General features: G+C 44.7%; 1 protein-coding gene and 1 long non-coding RNA gene across 6 annotated transcripts in view; one reads left to right on the top strand and one right to left on the bottom strand.

Moving 5' to 3' along the window:
- Nucleotides 1-21,608, top strand: part of NCS1 (neuronal calcium sensor 1) — a 62,638-nt gene extending 41,030 nt beyond the window's left edge. For 3 of the 5 annotated variants that reach the window (XM_028714807.2, XM_077922748.1, XM_028714810.2), the window contains 7 exons: nucleotides 1,110-1,134; nucleotides 12,070-12,208; nucleotides 16,491-16,569; nucleotides 16,927-17,015; nucleotides 17,617-17,694; nucleotides 18,687-18,804; nucleotides 20,275-21,608. In XM_028714807.2, the coding sequence (XP_028570640.1) occupies nucleotides 1,110-1,134; nucleotides 12,070-12,208; nucleotides 16,491-16,569; nucleotides 16,927-17,015; nucleotides 17,617-17,694; nucleotides 18,687-18,785 (509 nt within the window). In that variant the 3' untranslated portion in view covers nucleotides 18,786-18,804; nucleotides 20,275-21,608. Of the gene's footprint in view, nucleotides 1-1,109; nucleotides 1,135-1,198; nucleotides 1,243-11,382; nucleotides 11,870-12,069; nucleotides 12,209-16,490; nucleotides 16,570-16,926; nucleotides 17,016-17,616; nucleotides 17,695-18,686; nucleotides 18,805-20,274 lie in introns of those variants that run through there. The other 2 variants (XM_077922749.1, XM_028714809.2) reach the window with 2 other exon arrangements.
- Nucleotides 1-25,006, bottom strand: part of LOC114588963 (uncharacterized) — a 40,167-nt gene that overhangs the window by 8,699 nt on the left and 6,462 nt on the right. The gene's annotated exons all lie outside the window — the stretch shown is intronic.

Here is a 25,006-nt window from a genome sequence, read left to right as displayed (position 1 = left end):
TAGCCGTATGATCAGGTCAAAGAGAAAGTCTATGATTGGATGCACTACTTTCAGATAAATGGAATGTTTAGAAAAGACATTAAAGACAAAGGATATGCTGATAAAGATTCTAGATTCCAGACAGAGATACTGAACAATAACTATAAAATCCTATCGAAAATGTACAATCAGCTATTGGAATGGAATTTAATAGACGAGGAAGTAAAGTCGGTGATGATACATTGGGCTAAAGATATTGGTCACAATATATATTTCGAAGAATGGGAGAAACTTTGGAAAAAACATCTTAAGTTTACAGCTTGTGTGACATTAAAGGAGAACTTAATGAAAATGTTCTATCGATGGTATATGACTCCTGCAAAATTGGCCAAAATGTATGGAATCTGCAATAAATGCTGGAAGTGCAAGGAAAGGGAGGGGTCCTTCTACCATATGTGGTGGGAATGTCAAAAAGTTAAAGGGTTTTGGGAGAGTGTATATAATGAAATGAAGAAAATCTTAAGATATACCTTTATTAAAAAACCCGAGGCTTTTTTGTTGGGATTGGTAGGAAAGGAGATAAAGAATAAAGATCATAAGTTGTTCCAGTATGCAACAACAGCAGCAAGAGTTTTACTAGCTCAAAACTGGAAATCAGAGGGCTTACCGACTATTGAGGAATGGAGAGCAAAACTGTTAGATTATGCGGAGATGGATAAGATGACAGGGAAAATTAGATACTCAAAAGACCAGAGGTTCATTAAGGATTGGGAAAGCTTTACGAAATATCTGGAAAATCTAAGTGACGGACAGATAACACTAGTGGGCTTTAAAGGAGCTCTGTAAAAAGAAAAGGTTATTGTCTAAAGAGAATTGGAAGAACTGTGATGAATAATGGCAATATAAAACAGGAAATGCGAACCTTCATAAAGATTATAACGGATGATTTGTGGAAAGGCTGAAGGAAGTCATACCAAAAGTCTGTGAAAATGAGAATTGAATCTTTTTCTGTATTTTGTATTTTGTACTATACAACTTAATAAAAATTATGCATGGGAAAAAACAAACAAACTGCATTTTTCTTTGAATGACCAGTAAACACACTCTCTCTTTCTCTCTTCTTTTTCCAGTTACAGAGAAGGAGGTCCAGCAGTGGTGAGTACTCAGAGCTATTCTGGAGTCTTGTGAGTTCACAAGCATGCACATTTGTGTTCGTGAGCACGAAAAAAGCGCAATGGGGAGTCTGCTGCTACCATTGCACAGGTGTGCATGTTATATGCTTGCCTGATGGGCTCTATAATTTCTTGTCTCATTTGTGGGATGCAATTTCTGGAATGGAATGTAGCATCTGTAGGCCTGATAATTTGGGAGGAATGAAATCTTGACTGGGCAGAGGAACAAAGCAGGGGTGAGGAACTTCAAGCTTGGGGGCCAAATGCGGTCCTCCAGACCCCTCTCTCTGGCCCTTGGAACTCTCCCTAAGCCATTCCGCCTTCTTCTCAGGCCACACCCACTTTCCAGCCACACCCCTCATTGACTCAGCTTTGCACCTTGAGTGCTTTTGCCTGGCTGGAATGTGTCATTGAACTCTGATAGTTCAATGACTGGGGGGATATTATAGACACTGTGTGTGTGTGTGTGTGTGTGTGAGAGAGAGAGAGAGAGAGAGAGAGAGAGAAAACAACAACAACAACAACAACAACAATTACCCAACTATACAAAGGTAATTATTTTACATTCAATGCTCCAATTATTTTGCCTCTGACTCCCGCTGTGTTAGTTGTAAAGAAACATAGAACCATAGAACTGGAGAGCTGGAAATGTTCCCAAAGGTCATCAAGTCCACCCCCCTACAATGCAGAAATTTCACCTAAAGATTTCCTGACAGATGGCCTTCCAACATTTGTTAAAAAACTTACAATAAAGGAGATTCCATTACCTTCTGTCAAACAGCTCTCACTATCTGACAGTTCTGCCTAATGTATAGTCAGAAACCAAATGCAGTGAGAGACTATTATTATTATTTATTGAAAACTTTCAGTTAGAGAATAGAATAGAATAGAATAAAAGGAAAAGAAGAAAACAAAAATTAAAGAAAAAGCAAAAAATTTGAAATTGTGATATATATAATTATGTAAGCAATATAGTTATTCCAACTAATGAAAAATTACTAACAATATATTACAGTTTTTACATGTGCATTTTTATAACTGCATTACAAATATCATTTTATTTATTCATGCACAGTCTACATCTAAATGCAATCTGTTCGTATATTGCGAGTGTTGTCAAATCTTCTATCAGTTGTTTAAAGCGGGCCATGGTTTTATCTTTCCAATAAATCAATATCAGTCTTTTGGCAGAAGTTAGGGTGCAGAGATTCCATCTACAGTGAGAAACATGATGTAGCTCAAGAAACAAGGGCTGCTATGTGCTACATTTATGGTGGAAAAATGCTCTGCACTCCCTCAGAGGCTCTCTTTTCTTTGCTAGGATTGCACAGGCTCCCATTCCCCCCCCCCCGCTTGAATTAAACCCTGCATGTATCTGATTTGCAAAACCTTCTCATTATATTTTCATCTTGTAGATAACGCTTAAAAAAATAATAAAAATGGCTGTGCTGTGCCATCAATGGTGCCTTTCCTCCAGGGCATACATACAGTCTAGAAAGGCTGGCTCCTTCCCCAAACCTCTGTAGTGTTGTTTTTTGGAAGGCGTCCAGCTGTTATCAGGGCAAGACAGGCACCACTGTTTACAGCCTTGAACGCAAATGCAGTTGAAGAGCAGAATATTCAATTCCAGGCATTTCCAGGTAGGGCTGGGAACATCCCTTTGCCTGAAACCCTGGAAACCCTCAATCTGTTTCCATCACAGCCAGTTCTCTATAGGAATTTTCATTAACTTAAGAGCTGCTGCCTGAGTTTGCTTCTCCCCCTCCTTTTTTATTTTCTGTGATGTCTTTTAGATAGCTAACAGGGTAAGCACTCCCACACCCACACCCACACCCCTATCTCTTTCTCTATCTTTATATTCTATCATATCTATCTATCTATCTACACATATACATAGAGACTTTTTACTTCTAAGCTGCCTGGGGAGACTTGCCTGCTGAATAGCAGGGTAAAACATGTTTTAAATTAATAAAACAGCAACAATTCTGTAAATTGCCATCTGCACCAAAATATCAGAATTTGAAAACACTGACAGAGCTATAGCTTTACCAAGTTTACAGAAGACATCAAATTATTCAGCACCATAAGGATAGAAGGGGATGATTGCAGAGAGCTCCAGAGGAATCTCTCCAAACTGGGTGAACATGCATGAAAATGGCAACTGCAACTAAGAAGAGCCCTACTGGATCAAACCAGTGGCATTTCTTAGTCCCACAGTAGCCAACTAGATGCCCTGGTGGGAAGCCCACAGGCAGTACCTTGTGATGTATGTTAACTGGTTTTCAGTGGTATACTGCCTCCAACAGTGGAGGTAGGACATAAGAAGAGCCTACTGGATCAGGCCAATGGTGATCTAGTCCAACCTCCTGTTCTCACAGTGACCAGCAAGATGCTGCAATAGGAAGTCCACAAGCAGGACCCGAGTGCAATAGTTGTTGCTCCCCAACAACTGGTATGCAGAGATAGTCTGCATTTGAACAGAGAAACTTAGCTACCATGGCTAAGAAGATCCCTGCGGGATCACAGCAAAGGCCCATCTAGTTCAGAATCCTGTTTTCACAGTGGTCAACCAGATGCCTCAATGGGAGACCTTTAAGCAGGGCCTGAGCACAAGAGCATTCTTCCCTCCAGCAGTTTCCAGTAATGGTATTCAGAAGCATTACTGCCTCAGGCTGTGGAGGGAGAACATGGTCAATGATCCAGGACAGACCTAATAGCACATTCACTCCTAGGGCATTATTAAAATGATGGACATTTGTTCCTACTGGACTGGGAATGGCCACTAACTTGGGCAGCTTTGAAAAGCATTTAGGCAAAAAATGGAGGATGAGGCTATCAATAACTACTAGGCATGATCAAAAGGTGCAAAGACCCTGCCTTCTATCCTTCCTTCTACTAAATCAGTCCAGTGGGGTCCACTCATCTCACAGTGGCCAATCAGATGCCCCATTTGCAGAACCTGGGTGCACAGATTCCCAGAAACGGGTATTCAGAGACATGCTGCTTCCAATGGTAGGAGAAAGAACATTGCTATTTTGGCTAGTAGCGATTGATATTCTCTTCCATGAATTGATCTAATCCTCTTTTAAAGCCATTCACATGGATGGCTATCACTGCACACTCTTACCAATAACTGCTCCAGGAAATTGAGAGGAGAGGCACCCTTAGTCTGTACAGAGATTCCTTTATCAGCACATAGCACATCGCAGAAACATTTCTGCGCATTCCCTCTGCTGATGCAAACGTGCTCACTTATTTGCACTGTTGAGTGTGGCCAGCTAGCAGGCCTGGTTTGTTCCAGATTGAACAACAAATTGCACTGTTAGTCACAGAAGAATAAACACGTAGTTCGTTCTTCCTGGGAAGGAGAACAGCATCCGCCTGAAATTAAATGAAAAATTCCGCCCACAACTCTCCCGCCCCCTATAGTTAATCAGCTGGCTAAGCGTTAAATGGCTGGGCATGGATGTTCCATTCTATTCCTTTCTCAGTTTCCTTCCAGGGAATGGTTTGGCGGATGGGAGGTGAACTTGTATGGGGGCAGGAGAGCTCTTAGATTTGGAGCTTTTGTGCTTCACTCATGCTCAGCACATGATTGATATGGCTTGGGCCCAGGCTTACCTGAAAGATTGTATCTCCTTCTACAAACCCACCCAATGTACTCAGATCATTGGGTGAGCACCTTCTCTTGGTCCCATCAGAAGCATGGTTTATGGTGACACAAGAGAAAGAGAGAGACTTTTCTGTGGTGGCTCCCATATTGTGGGATTTTCTCCCAAGAGATGTTGGACTGGCTTCCTCTTTGCTTTCCTTCTGCCTGCAGGCTAAGACCTTCCTTTTGAGACCAACTAAGGTGCAGGTGATGCTGATCACTGAATTTGAAAGGCTGGCTCTAAATGTGTTTGCATGTATTTTAACTATTGTTATTAACTAGTTTCTTTTTATTACTTTGCATTATATAAGGTTGTTTTTTAAATATTGGATGCTGCCTTGAATCCCGTCTCAAGAGAAAGGCAGGATATTACTATTACTACTACTGCTGCTAATAATAATAATAATAATAATAATAATAATAATAATAATAAATGAACAATAATGATTAATTTCATTGTTACACTGTGGAACTCCCTCCCACAGAAGGCAGTGATGGCCACCAACTTCAATGGCTTTAATAGATGATTTGACAAATTAATGCAGGAGGAGAGGACTATTGATGGCTGCTAGCCACGATGGCTATGCTCTGGATCTGACCATGGAGGCCATCTCCTCCTCCAGTTCCTGAAAATGGCAAGAGGGGATGGTGCACTTGTGCTCGGGTCCTATTTGTGGGTTTCCAGCAGGCATGTGGGTGGCCACTGTGAGAACAGGATGCTGGACTAGGTGGGATCATCTTAATGTTCTTTGGTCAGTTGGTTAGAGCGTGGTGCTGATAATGGCAAGGTTTCAGGTTCGATCCCCATATAGGACAGCGGCATATTCCTGCACTGCAGTGGGTTGGCCTTCGGGGTCTCTTCCAACTCTACAGTTCTGTGATTCTAATGCATCTTCCTGTGTCCTGATTTCGTGCTACCCCCTCTGCAAACTCCCACAAATGTGGTCACCCTCCCCATTTCTCTTTTGTTCCAAAAGCCCTCAAATGCATCACTGCCCCATTTCTGATTCCTGCTGTGTCATGGACAGCAATGAGGGAAAGAAGATGCTGCCTCTTTCCCTGTCATATTTCCTGATCAGTTTCATCTTAGCACACACAGCCCCCCCTTCCCTTGCCGCTCAGTTTGATACTTGACAGATTCGGGTGGCCCTGTTGCATAATGCTCCCCTAATCTCACCCCTCCCCACTTCTCCGCCCCCATCTGCTATTTCTCTCTGTGTTCCCCCCCCCCTTCCTGTTCCTTGTTTATTCACATTTTATCTTGGCACGTGGGAAGGAGATGGTTCCCGCACAGCTTGGTTTGGGGAAGGGAGGATTAATTCCCCATCAGAACAGGCTGTAAAGGTGGGGAATTCAACTAGTGTTAAACTAAACAGCATCCAGCATGGGAGTAGCCAGGATTTTTGTTGGGGGGGAGGCCTTTTGTTGGGGGGGCAGGTCTTTTTTTGAGGGAGCAGAACCTCAGTTTGCTGTGCCCCCCCTTGGCTATGCCCATGTTATCCAGAGAGTGAGTAATCCCCACCTCAATTTTGTTTCATACAACTGAAAAAGGGAGTGTGTGGGAAAGAATCTGACATTCTCTTATAGGTATCGTGTTAAATTAAATCAAGTAGAAAAGAGCTTTCTCTTGGGCCATCTCTCACCTTGTGAGGTAGTCTGATAGTGTGACCTGTTTTAGGAGATTGTGAACTGAAGAAGGACTCCAATGGTGCTCAGTAGATGCAATGTAGAGCGTAGCTGCAGCCTCAGTGGTGCATCTGAATGGTTGAACCGAAATGGGAAACCATTGTTTGAAGTGGGTTTGTTAACCACACTGAGTAGCACAACCATGCCAACTTTATGCCGGTACTTCAGGCAGACTTGGGAGACCTGTGGCCATCTAGATGTTGCTGGACTACTCACATCCTTGTCTTTTGGACATGTTGGCTGGTGCTGGATGAGAGTTGGAGTCCAACAATATTGGAATGTGGTTCCTCAGCCTTGATCTCCGAAGGGGCATTTCTCTCTCATGGAGTAATGCCTTTTCCAAATAGAGTTTTTCTTTCGTTTCTTGTATTCACCCGCCCTTTGAGAGGGGAATACCTTTTCTTAGAATGATCAACACTGGGGAGAACCATGTAAGCCACCTTAACATCCGTGGAGAAAAAGAAGGGATATACATGCAAGAAAAGAACAAATGAATAAGTAAGCAAGCTCCCTGCCAGAAGAAAAGTAGCAGAGCAAGATAGAAGGATTCTAGCTAGCGCTTTTTCTATTTGTGGGGCAATGCCTTTTCTAAATGTTAATCAGCATGGATAAATATTTGAAAATGATATTTCTCCCCACCTACCATCTGTGGTGGTGCAGTCCATTCTGTCAATATTAGGACTGTACCACCTCCTGGATCAGCTGTGCTGAAAACGATTAAAAAATTCCTTTTTAATTTTGTGATGTAATATTCAAATTCAATAAAAATATGTATATCCAAAAAAAGGGGGATGTGGGTGGTGCTGGCCTCTCTTTGTCTGCTGAAAATCTGGCTAAATGCTCTTGGAGGTGGAAGATGATGAGGTTTTGCTGTTGAGATAATTTCAGGGAATAGATTAAAGTGGAGAGCAGGATCTGAAACCAGGTCACCCTCACTTCGCCTTCACCAGCAGAAGGCAGCCCTTGCAAATGTATCATCAGCTGTTCCTTTTGTGTGCCTGAGGTGTGTCAGAGGGATTGGTTTCACAGAAAGCACCTGATCTCTGACCTGATCAGCCCAGATTCCCCTGGGTGCCCCAAACGCAAGGGCTCCCTGTGGCTTATCTTGGATTGCTCTTTTAGAGCAGAGTTTTGGGGGCCGGGGTTGAATGGTCTCTCTCTCCTCATCTTACAGTGTCTATGAGAAAAGGGATATGGATTCACTCTTTGCTTTAGCCCTTTGTCGTATCTTAAGGTGTCTTTTGAGAAAGAGACCTCCCACACACAGGGTTGGGGGGGGGGAACTTTCCCCATGGGCCATCTTGGCAGGTGGGCAGAGCACCCTGCATTGTCTCCCCGGTCTTCCCACTGATGAAATCTAGATAGCTTGTTCCTTGGGGCAGAGACCTTTTCTTTTCTTTTGCCTTTTGATGTGTAGTAGGCAACGATTGACACCAGCTTGAATGGTCTTAAAAGAGGATTCAATTCCCAGCGTCTCCACGTAAGGCTGGGAATGTCCCCTGCCTGAAACCTTGGAAGGCTGCTCCCATTGGCCCATCTAGTCTAGCATCCTGTTCTCAAAGTGGTTAAACCAGATGCCTGTGCAAAGCCTGAAGGCTGGACTTGAGTGCAATAGGAATGCTCCCCACTTGTAATTCCCAGCAACTGATATTCAGAAGCGTTGCTCCCCCCAACCATGGAGGCAGACCACAGCCATCATGGCTTGAAGCCATTGATAGCCCTCTCCTCCGTGTATTTGTCCAGTCCTCTTTAAAGTCATCCAAGGTGGTGGCCATCACTGCCTCAAGTGGCAGCAAGTTCCATAGTGTACATTTGCACTGCATGAATATGTCCTTTCTTTCATCCACTCTGAAACTTCCAACATTCAGCTTCATTGAATGCCCGTGAGTTCTTGTATTATGAGAGAGAGAAAAAACTTTTCGCTACCCACTTTCTTCACACCAGGCATAACTTTATAAACTTCTGTCATGTCACCGAATCATGATATGAATGATCCCGTACAATACAGTGGTACCTCTGGTTGCGAATGCGATCCGCTCCGGAGGCCGGTTCATAACATGAGCAGAACGCAACCCGTGTCTGTGGGTCACGATTCACCACTTTTGCGCATGCACGTGACGTCATTTTGCGCATGCGCAAGCGGCGAAACCCGGAAGTAACCCTTTCCTGTACTTCCGGGTCGCTGCGGGACGCAACCTGAAAACGCTCAACCCGAAGCAAACGTAATATGAGGTATGACTGTATAGGGGAATAGTGAAATCATCCCTGGGATTCCAAACCTCCTGTAATCATGTAGGGAGGATCAGGCGCCTTCTCGTGCCAGTCAGAGGAGAGGTGTGCCAGCCAGTCTTTCCCCCCCTGCAAGTGGGCTTATATGGAGAAGAGCTACCTATTTAAAAAACAAACAAACCCTCAACCTTCTAATGGCATGCTTTGATCAAGCCAGCCTACCCAAAAGCCTCATGCGTGCATAGGAAAGGTAATCCAGAATCCCACAGTGACAGCTGCCGCATCCATCAAGGTCCCTTTTCCTGTAAATATTATTATAACTCCTGCTGCTGTGTTACCTAAGTCAGAAATAACAGCTGGGAGAACAGGGTGCTGGTTAGTAAATATTTTGGCCATTTGTTCCTGTTGCTCCCACCACAGACTCAAGGGAGTAAGATGGATTTCCACTGTGTTTTGCCTCCCTTTGGATGTGGGAAACCACAGGAGGGAACTGTGCTCTGATCCTGCGTATGAGTTTCATAGAATCATAGAATCATAGAGTTGGAAGAGACCACAAGGGCCATCGAGTCCAACCCCCTGCCAAGCAGGAAACACCATCAGAGCACTCCTGACATATGGTTGTCAAGCCTCTGCTTAAAGACCTCCAAAGAAGGAGACTCCACCACACTCCTTGGCAGCAAATCCCCCTGTCGAACAGCTCTTACTGTCAGGAAGTTCTTCCTAATGTTTAGGTGGAATCTTCTTTCTTGTAGTTTGGATCCATTGCTCCGTGTCCGCTTCTCTGGAGCAGCAGAAAACAACCTTTCTCCCTCCTCTATGTGACATCCTTTTATATATTTGAACATGGCTATCATATCACCCCTTAACCTCCTCTTCTCCAGGCTAAACATGCCCAGCTCCCTTAGCTGTTCCTCATAAGGCATCGTTTCCAGGCCTTTGACCATTTTGGTTGCCCTCCTCTGGATACGTTCCAGTTTGTCAGTGTCCTTCTTGAACTGTGGTGCCCAGAACTGGACACAGTACTCCAGGTGAGGTCTGATCAGAGCAGAATACAGTGGCACTATTACTTCCCTTGATCTAGATGCTATACTCCTATTGATGCAGCCCAGAATTGCATTGGCTTTTTTAGCTGCCGCGTCACACTGTTGGCTCATGTCAAGTTTGTGGTCAACCAAGACTCCTAGATCCTTTTCACATGTACTGCTCTCAAGCCAGGTGTCACCCATCTTGTATTTGTGCCTCTAATTTTTTTTTGCCCAAGTGCAATACTTTACATTTCTCCCTGTTAAAGTTCATCTTGTTTGTTTTGGCCCAGTTCTCTAATCTGTCAAGGTCGTTTTGAAGTGTGATCCTGTCCTCTGGGGTGTTAGCCACCCCTCCCAGTTTGGTGTCATCTGCAAATTTGATCAGGATGCCCTTGAGTCCATCATCCAAGTCGTTGATAAAGATGTTGAATAAGACCGGGCCCAAGACAGAACCCTGTGGCACCCCACTAGTCACTCTTCTCCAGGAAGAAGAGGAACCATTGATGAGCACCCTTTGGGTTCGGCCAGTTACAAATCCACTGAGTGGTAGCATAGTCAAGACTGCATTTTACCAGCTTCTTTACAAGAATATCATGGGGCACCTTGTCGAATGCCTTGCTGAAATCAAGATAGGCTATATCCACTGCGTTCCCGTCATCTACCCGTTGGGCTATCTGGTTAGCCCCTGTGAGATCTGGATGCTGGACTAGATGGGCCATTGTCTGCAGCACAGTGGAATGAAGGGGGTGCAAAATGAGACCTGGATCAAAAATGATTGCTGGATCAGGCCAGCTTGTCCAGTTGGAACATGGGAGGCAGTGATGGCCGCCAACCTAGCTAGATGGCTTTAAAAGATCAGACAAATTTATGGAAGAGAGGGATTTCCATGGCTATTAGCCACAATGGCTGAACTCTTCCTCCATGGTTGGAGGCAGCAATGTTTCTGAACACCACTTGCTGGAAGCCACAGGAGGGGAGAGGGCTCCTGTGTTTAGGTCCTGTTTACAAGAGCGGTAGACTTGTAATCTGGTGAACTGGGTTCGCATTCCCGCTGTTCCACATGCAGCTGCTGGGTGACCTTGGGCTGGTCACACTTCTTTGAAGTCTCTCAGCCTCGCTTACCTCACAGAGTGTTTGTTGTGGGGGAGGAAGGGAAAGGAGATTGTTAGCCGCTTTGAGACTCCCTAGGGTAGTGATAAAGTGGGATATCAAATCCAAACTCTTCTTCTTCTTCACTGGGGCATCTTGTTGGCCACTGTGAGAACAGGAGGCCGGTGTGATACACCCACCCACCCACCCACCCACCCACTTTTACACAAATAGTTGAGTATAAATCTTTTTACTTGTCAGGTTGGTAACATTTGAACAACAAGTATTATTTCCAAACTCCTCCAGACAGCGTTTGCATGAAGTCCCCACACCTCTCACCTTCACAGTCAATATAGAACTAACAGAAATAACCAACCAACTGCCAACTGGCTATTCTCAACTGCCAATTCTCAACTGCCAAGTGTCTACTGCCACATCCTTTCCCCAATACCATCTGTTCTTTGTGAAATACATTCCCAATGAAATTACATTACAAATACTAACATCAAGTAGGTGCAGGCCCATTGTCATGATCCCGCTTCAGGGGTCTTCTTATCTTCTTCTCCCCTACATTGGGGGTAAGGCTAGGGGAGGGACTTGATTAAGACCAAGCTAGTCAACTCATGGCAGAGGCAAGAAATGAACCCATGGCTGAGTTTAGCTCAGTCTTTTGAGCTGTTATGCTGCCTTCACTCTCAGGGTTTCTTAACTGATCCAGCAGGCCCTTCTCTTCTAATGCATTTATGTTAGGCAAGGGAGACATTTTCATTCCCCAGTATGTCCTGGACGTTGTGTTATTCCATGCCATGGAGTGTGGGGGAGGAGAAAAGTGCCCCTTCTGGTGGCCGCCATTCCCCTCCCCCCAGGAATACCCTCAAGCCACACATTAGCCAAGGGCATTCTGGGAAAGGGAAATGGCCGCCATGTGCCGCTAGCAAAATAAACTCTGGAAAGGTATAACCTGAGATTTCCTGGGAGCTGGATCCCATGGGTAGCAGCACCCGGTGCCGGTGTTACTCAGAGCAGACCAGCCAAAGGTAATGGCTCATTAATTTTAGTGGGTATACTCTTGAGAAGAACAAGTTGGATATAACCCCGTGTCCCTTGCTTTCTGCCTTGCTCAAGACTGTATCATCAGAGCCACCTTGAACAGAATCTGTAGCGCCTTGTCAATACTGTGAGGCACCTTGGTGATATGCTTCAAGCTGTTTTTCCCTCCCCTTTCTTCCTTGTGCAGGTACAAAGGCTTTATCAAGGACTGCCCCAGTGGGCAGCTGGATGCTGCTGGGTTCCAAAAGATCTACAAGCAGTTCTTCCCCTTTGGGGACCCAACCAAGTTTGCCACATTCGTCTTCAACGTCTTTGACGAGAACAAAGTAAGTCCACTGCGTTCCTCTGTGATTCGCTCCCCCCTCACTTCCTTATTCTTCCTTATCCTCCCCATTGAAGCATTAATGGAGCTTGCCAGTTAGAAGGCATGTACACCCACACCCACACAGTTGCCAGGTATCACCTGAAGTCTCCAGACTGGCCTGGCTGCCTCCAGGTGGCAGGCAGAGGGCTTGAATCTCCAGGTGGGTGAGAGGGCCTTTAATTATAATAAACAAAATTATTAAGAGGATTGTGCATGCAGCTTGCATGCTACAGCCTGGCAGGAGCTGGCTGCAAATTACAGTGTAGGGTCTGTCCTCCTCTGCTTCCCTGTCCCAAGTAACCTCCGTGTCTAGGGCCCACCCTCATGACATCACTGCCCCCTGTGACAACACCTTGGTTTCAGATTTTGGCCCTGAAATCTCAGGATCTGGGATGCTCCTGACCTGACAAAGCCTAGGCCAATGTCCCACCTCCAAACCATAACAATTTCCAGCACAGCTGGTCTAAGAAGGGAGGAAAATCCATCCCTTTGCTCCATAGTGGCTGAAAATTGTTGCCTGCTCAAGTCTCTAGAGGTGAATTTATTTATTTACCCATTTATTGGTCTGTTGTTATTAGGGAGGAAATGAGATTAAGTAAAACTCCCTCTTTAAAGCAAAACCGGATCTCCCCTTGTTGAACTTCCACCCGCAGGTAAAGTCTATTTTCTTCCAACAGACCTCTGGGAACTGACTGTTTAAAGAAAGGGCTTTCAGAAAGTGCTGTGCTTTTTTATTATCTGTATTTTACTAGATTTGTTTTTATATGTTTTTAATCCTATTAATTTAATTTAATTCTATTAATTACTTTTTCGCTATTATCTTTTAAATGTTTTTAGCCTTGTGTATTTTATCTTAGTTTGACTTAATTTCTGTAAGCTGCCTTGAGTCCTGGTCTGGGAAAAAGGCAGAATATAAATAATATTAATAGTTAATAATAATATCATCTACCAATACCAGCTCCAAGGTGCAAAAGACATGCCATTAAAATGAAAGAACAAGGGTGCCTCTGAGCATATTCCGAGTCTAGAGATTTGTTTGCAGTTACACAACTGAGCTAAGCTCACAGTCCTGTCATAAGCAGAAAACCATGTGTGATCAGCTTTCTTTCATTTCAGTAGCCTTATTTAGGCAGGATAAATAGTTTTATTCCTAGTTTGAACCCTCACTAGGGACTGGTAGATCTGTCAGTTTTGATTTTCCTCTGTGTCTCATTCCCCTACCGCCACAAATCATAATTATCTGAGCTTATTTTAATTTGTGTAACCCAACTTGAGTAGCAGTCTTCAAAAAAGGCAGGATAATAATAATAATAATAACAACAATAATTGCAACACTCAAAGCAGGAGGGATGGAAGCAAGACATGTCATGCAACTGTGGAAAGCCTCTGCTGGGACAACTGCCCCATCCAGTAAAAGTAGCAGGAATTACACAATCCATCGGGTTAAACATTGCCAACTGGTAAACTCACCACCACCATCTCGAAACCAGCAGAGCTGCAGTAAAGCTAAATGTTAATCAGGCACCTGCTCTTTTCTAAGTTGTTCCCCACAACCGCTTTCCTCCTCTGGCATTTTAATGCATCCCTTTTCCTTTCCAAAAGGGATCTGAGAGAATTAGGTTTATCCCACTGAGGAACATCCCTCCCACCTTGAGCAAAGGCCATGACACTTGTAAGCATCTTTGCAGAACTGTGGATTAATTTACTTTTTAGGTGGGAAGGGAACTGGAGGAGCCCAGCACCTGGCTATGCTCACCACCATCACTGTGAATCAGTTTATATGTATGCCACTTTTCCATTTTTCATACTCAGTGACTCATAGCAACATACAGAATAAAATACAACAACATTTAAAGATAAGAACCTAAGAATGAGCTTAAGAACCTAAGAAGAGCCTTCTCAATCAGGCCAATGGCCCACCTAGTCCAGCATCTTGTTCTCACAGTAGCCAACTAGATGCCCCAATGAGAAACCCAAAAGCAGGACCTGAGCACAAGGGCACTCTCCCCTACTGCCCTTTCCAGCAACTGATATTTATAAGTGTTTACTGTTTGAATGGATTGTTTTGATGAGGGTGATCTGATGAAGGGTGGGCTAGAAATATACTGAATAATTTAACTTAAGGAAAGTACCTGTGAAGGTCCCATCTTAGAAAAGGTATTCCTCTGTTAGGCTGCATCCACACTATACATTTATAATACCCACCCCCAAGAACCTTTCAAACCGTAGTTTGTTAAGAGTGCTGAGAATTGTGGGCTTCCAGGGAGATGAATGGTGGTTCGGCTGTCTTTCTGTTAGCTCGCGATTGATGATAGTCAGATAGATAGTCCGACTATTAAATCACTCTGGTGATAAGGGTGATCAAAGAGTACCTTGAATGCTTTGATCAAGGCTGTTTTCTGCTGTCTGCACCTGGCGGCTTGGATGGGAGCTAGGAAGAGCTGGCAAGCTAAGGAGTGACATTTTGCCGAAACACCATGTAAACACCCTCCATGGGTAGAAATATTCACACCCTCTCTTTTTTAAACATTTTTTAAACCACAAACTAGAGAGAGATTTATCTGTCCGCTGGTGAAAATCTACAGTCCAGAAACTTGGAATAACAAATTTCTGTCAAGAAGAACAGAAGGAAAATTGGTAGTTAAAGTAATAATAATAATAACAACAAAAATTTTATTATTTATATCTTGGCCATCTGGCTAAGACAGAGTGAAAAGCCTGAGTTATGGTTGACAATAAATCTTAAATGGACAAGGGAATTCTTGGTGTGAAGTGTCTTCCCCCTTTTTCTGCTTTTTGTCATTAAGGAAACTGAAAGTTAATTGGCCAGTACTCGAGCATTCCTCTGAGATAAGAGCTATTGAAGCTGTGACCTTTAGGAAATATTAAGGTAGACTGAGCTGTTAATAACACCCAACACATCAAAAGCAACCAGTATGGCAAAGGTACCTTTGGATCTCCCAGTGACTGTTGGTATTGGAGAATGATGGAGAAATGCATAGAAAAGAGTGGGATGAATGAATGACTAACTAACTAACGGGAAGATGTGTCAACACCTTTCAAACAAATCAGGAAGAATGCTCCCTGTTGTATAACCTTGCAAACAAATTGGAATGACTGCTCATTAAAGGCCATATATAATCTAAAAAGACAAAGAAGTGTTTACTGCCTCTGATCAGGGAGGCAGATCACAGCCATGGCGGCTAGTAGCCATCTAAAGCCTCCTCCTCCAGGGGCCCATCTATTCCACCATCTTGTTCTCAGAGTCGCCAGCCAGATGCCTCAGTGGGAAGCCAAAATTAGGATCTGAGCACAAGGGTGCTCTCCCCTCCTGCATTTTCCAGCAATTGGCATTCAGAAGCATTAGTGCCCCAGCTGTGGCGGTGGAGCATACAAAACAGATCACAATTTAAACAAAATGTCTGTAAGACAAGCAAGCATCTCACACTAAAAGCAACTGAAATGATGCCTGACAATAAAATATAAAACATCCACTAGGCATGGAGAGGGGCGAGGCAGGTGGGAAAGTTGGCCTTGATAGTTCCAACAGAATCTCCTTTGTAGCAATGCTCAGCTATGCTGTATTTCCAGGTGCTTGAGGAATTTTGATTTCTGTGTCTCCCAAAGTGAATCGGGCATGGATTTTGCAGCTCCTGGACTTAGATGTGTGGATTAAAATATCCTCCAGAATATTACACACAGAGCTCTCGGCTCAACAGATTTAAACATGTGAAAATTCTGTGAGTGCAGTTTGGAATAAAATGCATTTACAAATGTGTATGTAGAATTTAAATTCCACAAGAACATCTTGTTTGGGGATAAAACGCTTCCTGAAATACGTATTTAAATAGGAATTTTTGTGCATATTTTTTCAAAACAAGCACAGATTAAATTGGACGCAGGACAGGATAGATTTTAGAAAGAGCGTGTGAGGAATTAATGTGAAGCAGAAATAGATTGAGGCTTCTATCCCTTGCAGCAATGCAAGAGAGTGCATGGTGTCCTTTCCAACTGTGAGATCCCACCTTCTTCCCCAGTCATCACAAACTACCTTGTTTGGGAAGCAGCCTTATAAGAGTCAGGGCTATTGTTCCATCAAGCTCAATAACATCTGCACTGACTGGCAGCAGCTCTCCAGGGTTTCAGACAGGGAGCTTCTCTCCGCCCTACCTGGAGATGCCCCGCTGCCCTGGGCCATACTAGGTGGCTCCAGCCTTACCAAATCACTTTTCTGTTGTTCTCAGGATGGAAGGATTGAGTTTTCCGAGTTTATCCAAGCCTTGTCGGTCACTTCCCGGGGGACGTTGGATGAGAAACTGCGGTGTAAGTGGTCAACTGGATTTGAAAATTAAAACTGGTCCTGTCAGCATTCAACACTCTAAATTAGGGCTCAGCTCCCACAATCCACCCCCGAGCAAAACTGACCTTTGCAATGTGAGCTAAGGCTTTCTTTTTGGCATGTGGCACCCTCAGGATCTTGCCCCTTTCCCTCTTGCTCTCAGATAGCAGCTTATGAGAGTCTTCTGCTAGGACTGTACATAGCACGCACATGCGCATGCAGACACACACACCATCTAGGCATCCAGATGATGCCTAGATGAGGGCGGGGCTAGCAATTAATTAGGGCTTTTAAGCCTCAGGTCAGCATAACTCTCCCTAACCTTCTACTTGTGGTTTCAGGGGCCTTTAAGCTGTATGATCTTGACAACGATGGCTACATCACTAGGAATGAGATGCTGGACATCGTTGATGCCATTTACCAGATGGTGGTGAGTGTTTGAAAGAGCAGGATGCAATATGAGTAAGACTCCAGCTGTTATTTATAGAAAGAGAAACTAGGTGGAGGGAAGGGTAAATGCTAGGCTCCACCCTGGAGGAGCAAAATTTGGTCACCTGGGTAATTCACAAACCATTTCCAGGCAACCAGTCAAGGATGCTTCTGTAAATGGGGGAAGTTGGGAGTTTATGTTGGTTTTTCCCCTAGGCTGCTACAAATTATACTCCTTGGGGTGAATAAAACCTCTAAAGGCTTTTGTAGTCTTAGGCCAAATTCACACCATACCTTCAAAGCACTATGTTACTAATTTAAACGGTCAAAGGTTCCCCCCTAAAATTCTGGGCACTGGAGTTTGTTATGAGTAGTTTAACAAGGAGTCCATATTCACAGGGAACTCTGGGAATTAATTGTAGCTCTATGAGAGGAATAAACAGGTGCCCTAAGAACTTCCAGCACCCTTAACAAACTACAGGTTCCCAGAATTCTTTGGGAGAAGCTTGTTTATTTATTTCATTCCAGGCCAGGAGGCAGAGACTGAACCCCCCACCTTCTCTTCCCTTCTCTTCCCTTCTCTTCCCTTCTCTTCTCTTCAGGGGAACACTGTGGAGCTCCCTGAAGAGGAAAACACCCCAGAGAAGCGGGTGGACCGGATTTTTGCCATGATGGATAAAGTAAGATGCATCCAGACATTGTCTCACCTTGAGGCAACCATCCAGAAATTGCCAGGCCCGTTTTTCCTGCCACCCTCCCACACCAGAGATCACAACCAATGTCCCCCATATCCTGCTTCAATGAATTTGAGGGTGCCTTTTGAGGGTCCAGAAGGCAGGCTGTCTCCTTCACCCTGTCGTCAGGCTTATTCCCACATGTAGCAAACTCTCCCTGTGGGCAGAAATGGATCCGGAGATCTGCACAGGCAGTCTCTGCAGGAGGAGGAAGAATTGTAGCTGAGTGGCGTAGAGGGAACTCAGACCCAGGGGCAAAATGTGGCCCTCTGCAGTTCTTTATCTGGCCCTCGGGGCTCTCCTCAGACCACTTCCCTTATCTGCTTCACTTCAGAACTTCCTGAAGTGTTTTTGCTTGGCAGGGATGTAGCCTTGAACTCTGATCATGCCTCTTGTTTTCCTACATGTTGGGTAGAGAGAGGTGTGTGGGTGCAGTCCTCTGACTTTGGTTGTTCAAATGTACAAGACAACACCTGTTGTTCCACCCTCTTTTGCATATGGTCCCATCTATCATGATCATCTGGTCCCCAGAAGATTTCCCATGAGGGATTGAGGCCGTTGGCTCTAAAGGGATACATGTAGAACATCTGTTTCAAAGGCAGAAGGCCCCATCATCTCCAGTTAAGACTGGGAAAGACTCCCTGCCTGAAGGTCCTGGAGAGCTGCTGCCTGTCAGGATCAACAGTACTGGGCTAGGTAGGCCCAAATGGCTTGACTCCATACAGAAACAGTATTTTGGGTTGAGGATTGAACCTGAGAGCAAGCAGAGCCACAGCTTATGTTCAGTCTCTAGCATCTCTAGGTAGAAAATGTGAGGCTGGGGAGACCTGAGCTCGAATCCTCCCTCAGCCATAATGGGCCAGTCACACACACACCCCTACCTCACCGAGTTGTTGTGATTATCCTCTCTGATCCCTCACTGTTGTCTGTTGTCCTAGAATTCAGATGGAAAACTCACCCTGCAGGAGTTCCAGGAGGGCTCCAAGGCTGACCCTTCCATTGTTCAGGCGCTCTCCCTCTATGATGGACTCGTATAGCTTGCAGTCTTATGCTTTGGTAAGTGGGTGTATTTTTTAAAAAAAAGATAGAGGGGGGCTTTGGGGATGGGGGGTTGCTTTGGGAACATCTGGATGATGCGTCCCCTCCCTGATTTATAGGGAATACATCCTCAGCTTTCTTTAAGAGGGGGTTCAGAAAAGAGCAGCCCAAATGATTAAGGGGATGAAGCAACTCCATTATGAAGAAAGGTTGCAGCACTTGGGACTTTTTAGAATAGATAAAAGGTGAGGAAGAGGTGACATAATAGAAGTTTATAAAATTATGCATGGCACGGAGAAAGGGGATACAGAAAAGTTTTTCTCCCTCTTGCATAACACTAGAAATCGTTGACATCCCAAAAAGCTGAACGTTGGAAGATTCAGGACAGATTTTAAAAAGTCCTTCTTCATGCAGTGCATAATTAAATTCTGGACCTCCCACAGGAGGAAGTAAAGGCCACCAACTTGTATGGCTTTAAAAGAGGAGGGGACAAATTACTTCCACAATGGCCATGCCCTGCCTCCATGGGTGGAGGCAGTAATGCTTCCTCTGACTACCAGTTGCTAGAAACTTCAGGAGGGGAGAGTGCTGTTGTGCTCAGGTCCTCCTGAGGGTTTCCCAGAGGCATATTGTTGGCCATTTATGAGAACAGGGTGCTGGACTAGATGAGCCATTGGCCTAATCCAGCAGGCTGTTCTTAGGGTTCTTGAATTTGATAAAATTTCCATTTTAATTGATGGAACAGGTAGAATATGAGAATAGCATTGCTCAACTCATTGTCAAATTTTCAAGATTTCCATTCTGTGAATAATTTACTGATTAGTGGCTTGTCAAAATACATCGGGTTTTATCCAGTTAGCCTGCTCATGAGGAGACCCATTGTAATTAATAAACCTAAGCAAGCCATATTCATTAATATCAGTAGGTCTCATTTCAGTTGGATATGCAATGAGAGGACACATTTATCAACCTGAATGCAAGTGCTGGGAGTTTGGAAATCTGTCACAGGAGTGGGTTCTGCCTGTGAGGTCAAATAATTGGCAAGCTTTTGATGTCCATATTGCAAGTTTGTTGTGTCAGTAGAGTCAGCAAACACCACCAAGGATCAGCAGACCGTTTGGAGAGACCAACTTATTGCTTTCCAAATCTGATTTAGAACTAATAAAACCTAAAACAGACAGCCATTAGAGTGATAATAGAGGGGTTCCCAGAGTGGTTTAATGAATCAGTCCCTCTTTGCAGGGAACTCTGGAAATTGTAGATCTGTGAGGAGAATAGTAAGTTTTCACAAGAACTCTCAACGCCCTTACTGAACTACAGTTCCCAGAATTCTTTGGGAGAAGCCATGGCTGCCTAAAGTGATATTGTGCTTTAAATGTATGGTGTGAATGTTGCCTTAGTCTGTAAGCATAGGAATGTCCATCAAGTCAAAATGTTTGTAACAATTTTGTCCCCCTTTTAACTGCTTTTCTGCTCCCTTTTTTTCAGACACACCTGAAGGAACCCCCTTCCAGTGCCATCAAACACCCACCTCAGACCAGACTCTCTCGCCTGACTTATGCCAACCCCTCATCGCGCTAAAAACGTGGGAGAGGGGTGTGCTTGGAGCGTGACGTCAACCCAACCACTTTGTGCTCAAAAACCAGCTCGTCATCTCCATTTGCCAGCGTCTGCATTTAACAACGATTTAGAAAAAAGAAAAAAGAAAAGTGGGGGCGGAGGAGGAGAAAGCAGTGATGAAGAGGATGATGAAAAGATAAGCGCCATTTCCTTGGGGCCATGAAGAATACTCTCACATGTTAATATTCTGTTTTGTTTGTTTTGAATGGATTAAGAACGAGCACCATTTTAAAATATCTCTTATGGGGGGGGGGAGAGAATCATGCAGACTGGAGATGTAGGGTCCCATTAAGACGTCTTGTGTCAGGGCGCCACTGGACTGGATCGGAACTGTCAGAGTGGATGGCTTAATCGCAGCTAAGCTTTTGCTTTTAAAATCCTGGGGGTGTCGCACGTGTGTGTGTTGGGGGGGGTTAAAAATCCATTTGAAATTGATGTCCATCCTCATTTGGGTTTGTGGTTCAAATTGCAATGCTACACACACACACACACACACACATTATTATGATGATTATTTGGGGTGTGACATTGTTATTGTATGCTCTCATTTTGTGTGTGTGTGCGTGACGGAAAAGTGAGATGCTTTTTCTTCTTTTGAATGACCTCTGAACAAGCGGTAGCTATTTATTTGCCGTTTTTTGTGTGTCAAAGCTGCTGTATAATTTTTTTGTCTCGTGTCTCCGAAAAAGAACAAACAAACAAAAAAAACTCATGCTGCAGGGGTGTTGTCCCTCACAGAAGAAATCTAAGCCAAAAAGAAGAAAGAAAGAAACAAAGAAAGAAAGATCCCCACAACTTATATATGTCTGCTGTGCTGCCTGGCTGGGGTAGAAGGGGGTCAGTGTGCCCTCTGTTGTCTTTCGTCCATCTATCCATTGCCCTACTCCAAAAGGCCCCAAACTTCTTGCTCTTGGCAGGCCTTGCATCTGGGACTTGCGATGTCTGCAGCACCCCCTCTGAATGCTGTCCCCCCACCTCTTTTGTATTTATTTTCTGCCCCCCCTGCATTCATTTTGCCATTTTGCCTACATTGTAAAAGAGGAATGATGAAACAATCCAGTACCCCAAGTTTTTCTCTCTCTCTGCATGAAACTAAAGAAGTGTTAATGTGGCCAATCTTGTTGGAGCTTTAAAAAAAATGACAACAAAAACACAGTTCTTTCTGAAAGGAAGTAATAATAATGACGATGGTGATAATAGTACCTCTGTTTTTGTTTGTTTGTTTGTGGGCTTTTGGATTCTTACTTGTTGTTGGGAGCATCCAATCTTTTTTTAACTCTCTTCTGTTTTAAGGCTAATACCACCACTGGGGAATTTTAGCTAGTTCCTCAGAATTCTTTGGAAGTTTCGTCTAAGGGGGGAAACCTCTAAAAATTAGCTGCAACCTCACTTTGGACAGAACCCTGGAATGACATGGTGGCAAATGGATCCCATGGGAGAAAATTCACTTAAGGGGTTCAATACAGAGGCTCAAACCAGATTCTCAATTAGACTTTTACTTAGTAATGTATTACAGGTCAGATTCCAAAAAGTCTGTGAGAACTTTCCATTATGAAACACACTTTATTCTGCCCTTTTCTTTCACCCCAGCACCTGCCAACCATAGTCATTGGAAAATGTTGCCCAGCCCAATTTGTACTTGCAGAGGCCTCTTTGCATCTTATCTTGAGCTCTTTTTCGCTCTAACTTTCGACTAGGCCCCTCCAAAATTGGTTCTTACTTATTTTGTGATTAGTTCATAATCCTGCGCACGTGAAGCTGGCTTCACTAAACATAGATCTCAACTTCAACTCCTCTAATAATTGTTCCTTCTTGGGTCAGGGAAGGGGAACCTGTGCTCTTCTTAATGTTGCTGGAGTCCGACTCCCATCTTCCTTGACCATTGGCCATGCTTGCAGGGGTTGCTGGGACTTGTAGTTCAATATCATCTGCAGGGCCACAGGCTCACATCTCTGTCAAGGATAAATTCCCAACTCCAGACCTAGTCCTGTTCCTGTTATTGCTACTGTGGAGCTCCAAATTCCATACCTGCCCAAGGAGCTGCTAACATGAAACAGAACAATTTTGTAGCTGGCTGGTCATGTGAGACGGGTAACCTGTTGCTGGATTACAGAACCCACCAGTCTCAGCCAGTACAGCCAATGGTGGTCAGGGATAATGCAGGTTGTTGCCCAGCAACACTGGAGGGCACCACGTTGGATATACCTGATATGAAGAGTCTGACTTCTCAGGAATGGGACGTTTTCAGGTCTGGGCCTCTATTTGAAGATGTTGCCTGCTCAGCTCCTGTATGTAATCCTGGAGGATTGGCAGGCTTCTCTTTTTCCCATGAGGGCTAATCAAGCTCTGGGTTTATCCTGACTGGAAAATGGTGGGATGTGATAGTTCTCTGAGGTCAGCTGCTGCCCTGCCCAGGAATAGTTGTAGCTGTCATATAAGCAAAAACTATTGGAAGGCACCCTGATCTGGAGGTGGGGTGGGGATTGCAAACCTGTCCAAAACAGGCAACTGACCTATCATCTGGACCCATGCACCCACAGGGTGTCCATCTTGCTAGGATTCAGCTTCAGATTGTTGGCTGCCATCCAGCCCATCACCTTGACCAGACGCCAGGTCAGTACTTGAATGGCCTGCCTGATTCAGATGTTACAGGGAGGTGGTGGTGGATGTCATCAGCATATAGATGATCAAGGTAAAGGTAAATGGACCCCTGACTATTAGATCCAGTCGTGACCGACTCTGGGGTTGTGGCGCTCATCTCACTTAATTGGCCGAGGTAGTCAGCGTACAGATTCCGGATCATGTGGCCAGCATGACTAAGCCGCTTCTGGTGAACTTGTCTCACGGAAATGCCGTTTACCTTCCCACCGGAGCGGTACCTAGTTATCTACGTGCACTTTGACGTGCTTTCGAACTGCTAGGTTGGCAGGAGCAGGGACAGAGCAATGGGTGCTCACCCTGTTGCGGGGATTCGAACCGCCGACCTTCTGATCGGCAAGTCCTAGGCTCTGTGGTTTAACCCACAGCGCCACCAGCATCCCATATATAGATGATACCTCACTCCAAAACCCCTAATGACCACATCCAATGGCTTCAAATAGATGTTAAAGAGCATCATGCATAGTTAAAACTATGGGACTTGCTCCCACAAGAGGCAATCATAGTCCACTCAGGTGGCATTGAAAGAGGATTGGGAAAATTCATAGAGGAAAATAATGGCTACCAGCCACAGGGGTTCTGCTCTGCCTTCACAGATGGAGGCAGCAGTGCTTCTGAAAGCCAATTACTGAAAACAGCAGGAGGGGAGAGGGCTCTTGTGCTCAGGTCTTATAATCATAGAACTGTAGAGTTGGAAGGGACCTTGCGGATCATCTAGTCCAACTCTTTCCAATGCAGGAATATGCAGCTATCTCATACGGGGATTGAACCTGCAACCTTGGCATTATCAGCACCACACACCAACTGAGCTATCCAGACTAGTCTTGCTTTCTGTTTTCCCACTGGGGCATCTGGGTAGCTTATATGAGAACAAGAGGCTGGGCTAGATGAGCCACAGTGGCCTGATCCAACAGACTCTTATGATACTTTGTTCATAAGTATCTATATCAGTCTATATCAGTTTCAGGTTTCTGTATCGTCTGAATATATTTCAGCCATTTTGGGGGTACTGCATGAGTCCCCAATTCAGACAGGGATGAGAACGTTATTCATCACCACACCACCAAGCTTTTCCAGGAATCGGGGCACAACTGTCTTCTGTGTGTGCATGAGAGACAACAAGGTCTCTATTCACCCAACTGTGTTCCTCATTATACAAAGGCCTTTCCTTTGTGAGAGCATCAATCTTCTCACGTTGACTCCCACCCAGTGGACAAGGATAGGTTTGTGCTGTTAGTCGGTTCCCCACCCCTAAGCTACAGCTCATGTAACCTTTTTCAGTCAGAAAAAAAATGTTCCAGCCCTCTGGCAGTTTTATTTAGGGGGGGAGGGGAGGGAGTGAGATCCCCCCCCCCCCCAGTAGCACTTAAATATCCTATTTTGAGAAGGCCTGCTTAGAACAGCACACAGTATTCCTGAAGCGGACACATTGCCAGGTTACATAACAGTAGGTCGGATTATTCCTGCTTCATTGTCAAGACCCTGCAAACATCAGAGTTCCCACAGGGTCAGAAGTAAATGTGGTCAAAGGTAGGCTGGGAGGTTGGGGCAGGAAGAGGCAAGGCATGCCCATCTGTAGCTACTCAGACTGAGGACTGACATGGATGTGAGGGTTTTTATAAAGCCTGGTGTGTCCCTATTGGCTTCAAGATGCCAGCTCTTTGGCCACTGAGAAGATGTCTTCTCACCCTTTTTTGCTGATGGGTACCAATCGCAATGAAAGTCAGCCACTGAGGATGGGCTCCTGGGGTCCCTCTGGAGAAAGTACATGGGAAGAACATTGAGGGCTGCAACGGTGGACAAGGAAGAAGTGTTGCTGTGGATATCATGAAGGGACCCTGCACTTTTGAATTTGCCACTAGACTACTGCGGTGTCCTATAGGGCACATGTAATCTAATGCCCTTGGTTTCCTGAGAGACCAGAATTCTGATAGGTGGAGGA

Source organism: Podarcis muralis, chromosome Z (assembly GCF_964188315.1).
Source record: "Podarcis muralis chromosome Z, rPodMur119.hap1.1, whole genome shotgun sequence".
In the NCBI taxonomy this organism is placed as follows: domain Eukaryota; kingdom Metazoa; phylum Chordata; class Lepidosauria; order Squamata; family Lacertidae; genus Podarcis; species Podarcis muralis.
Note: the sequence above shows the minus strand (reverse complement) of the source record. Positions and strands in the feature narration are given on the sequence as shown.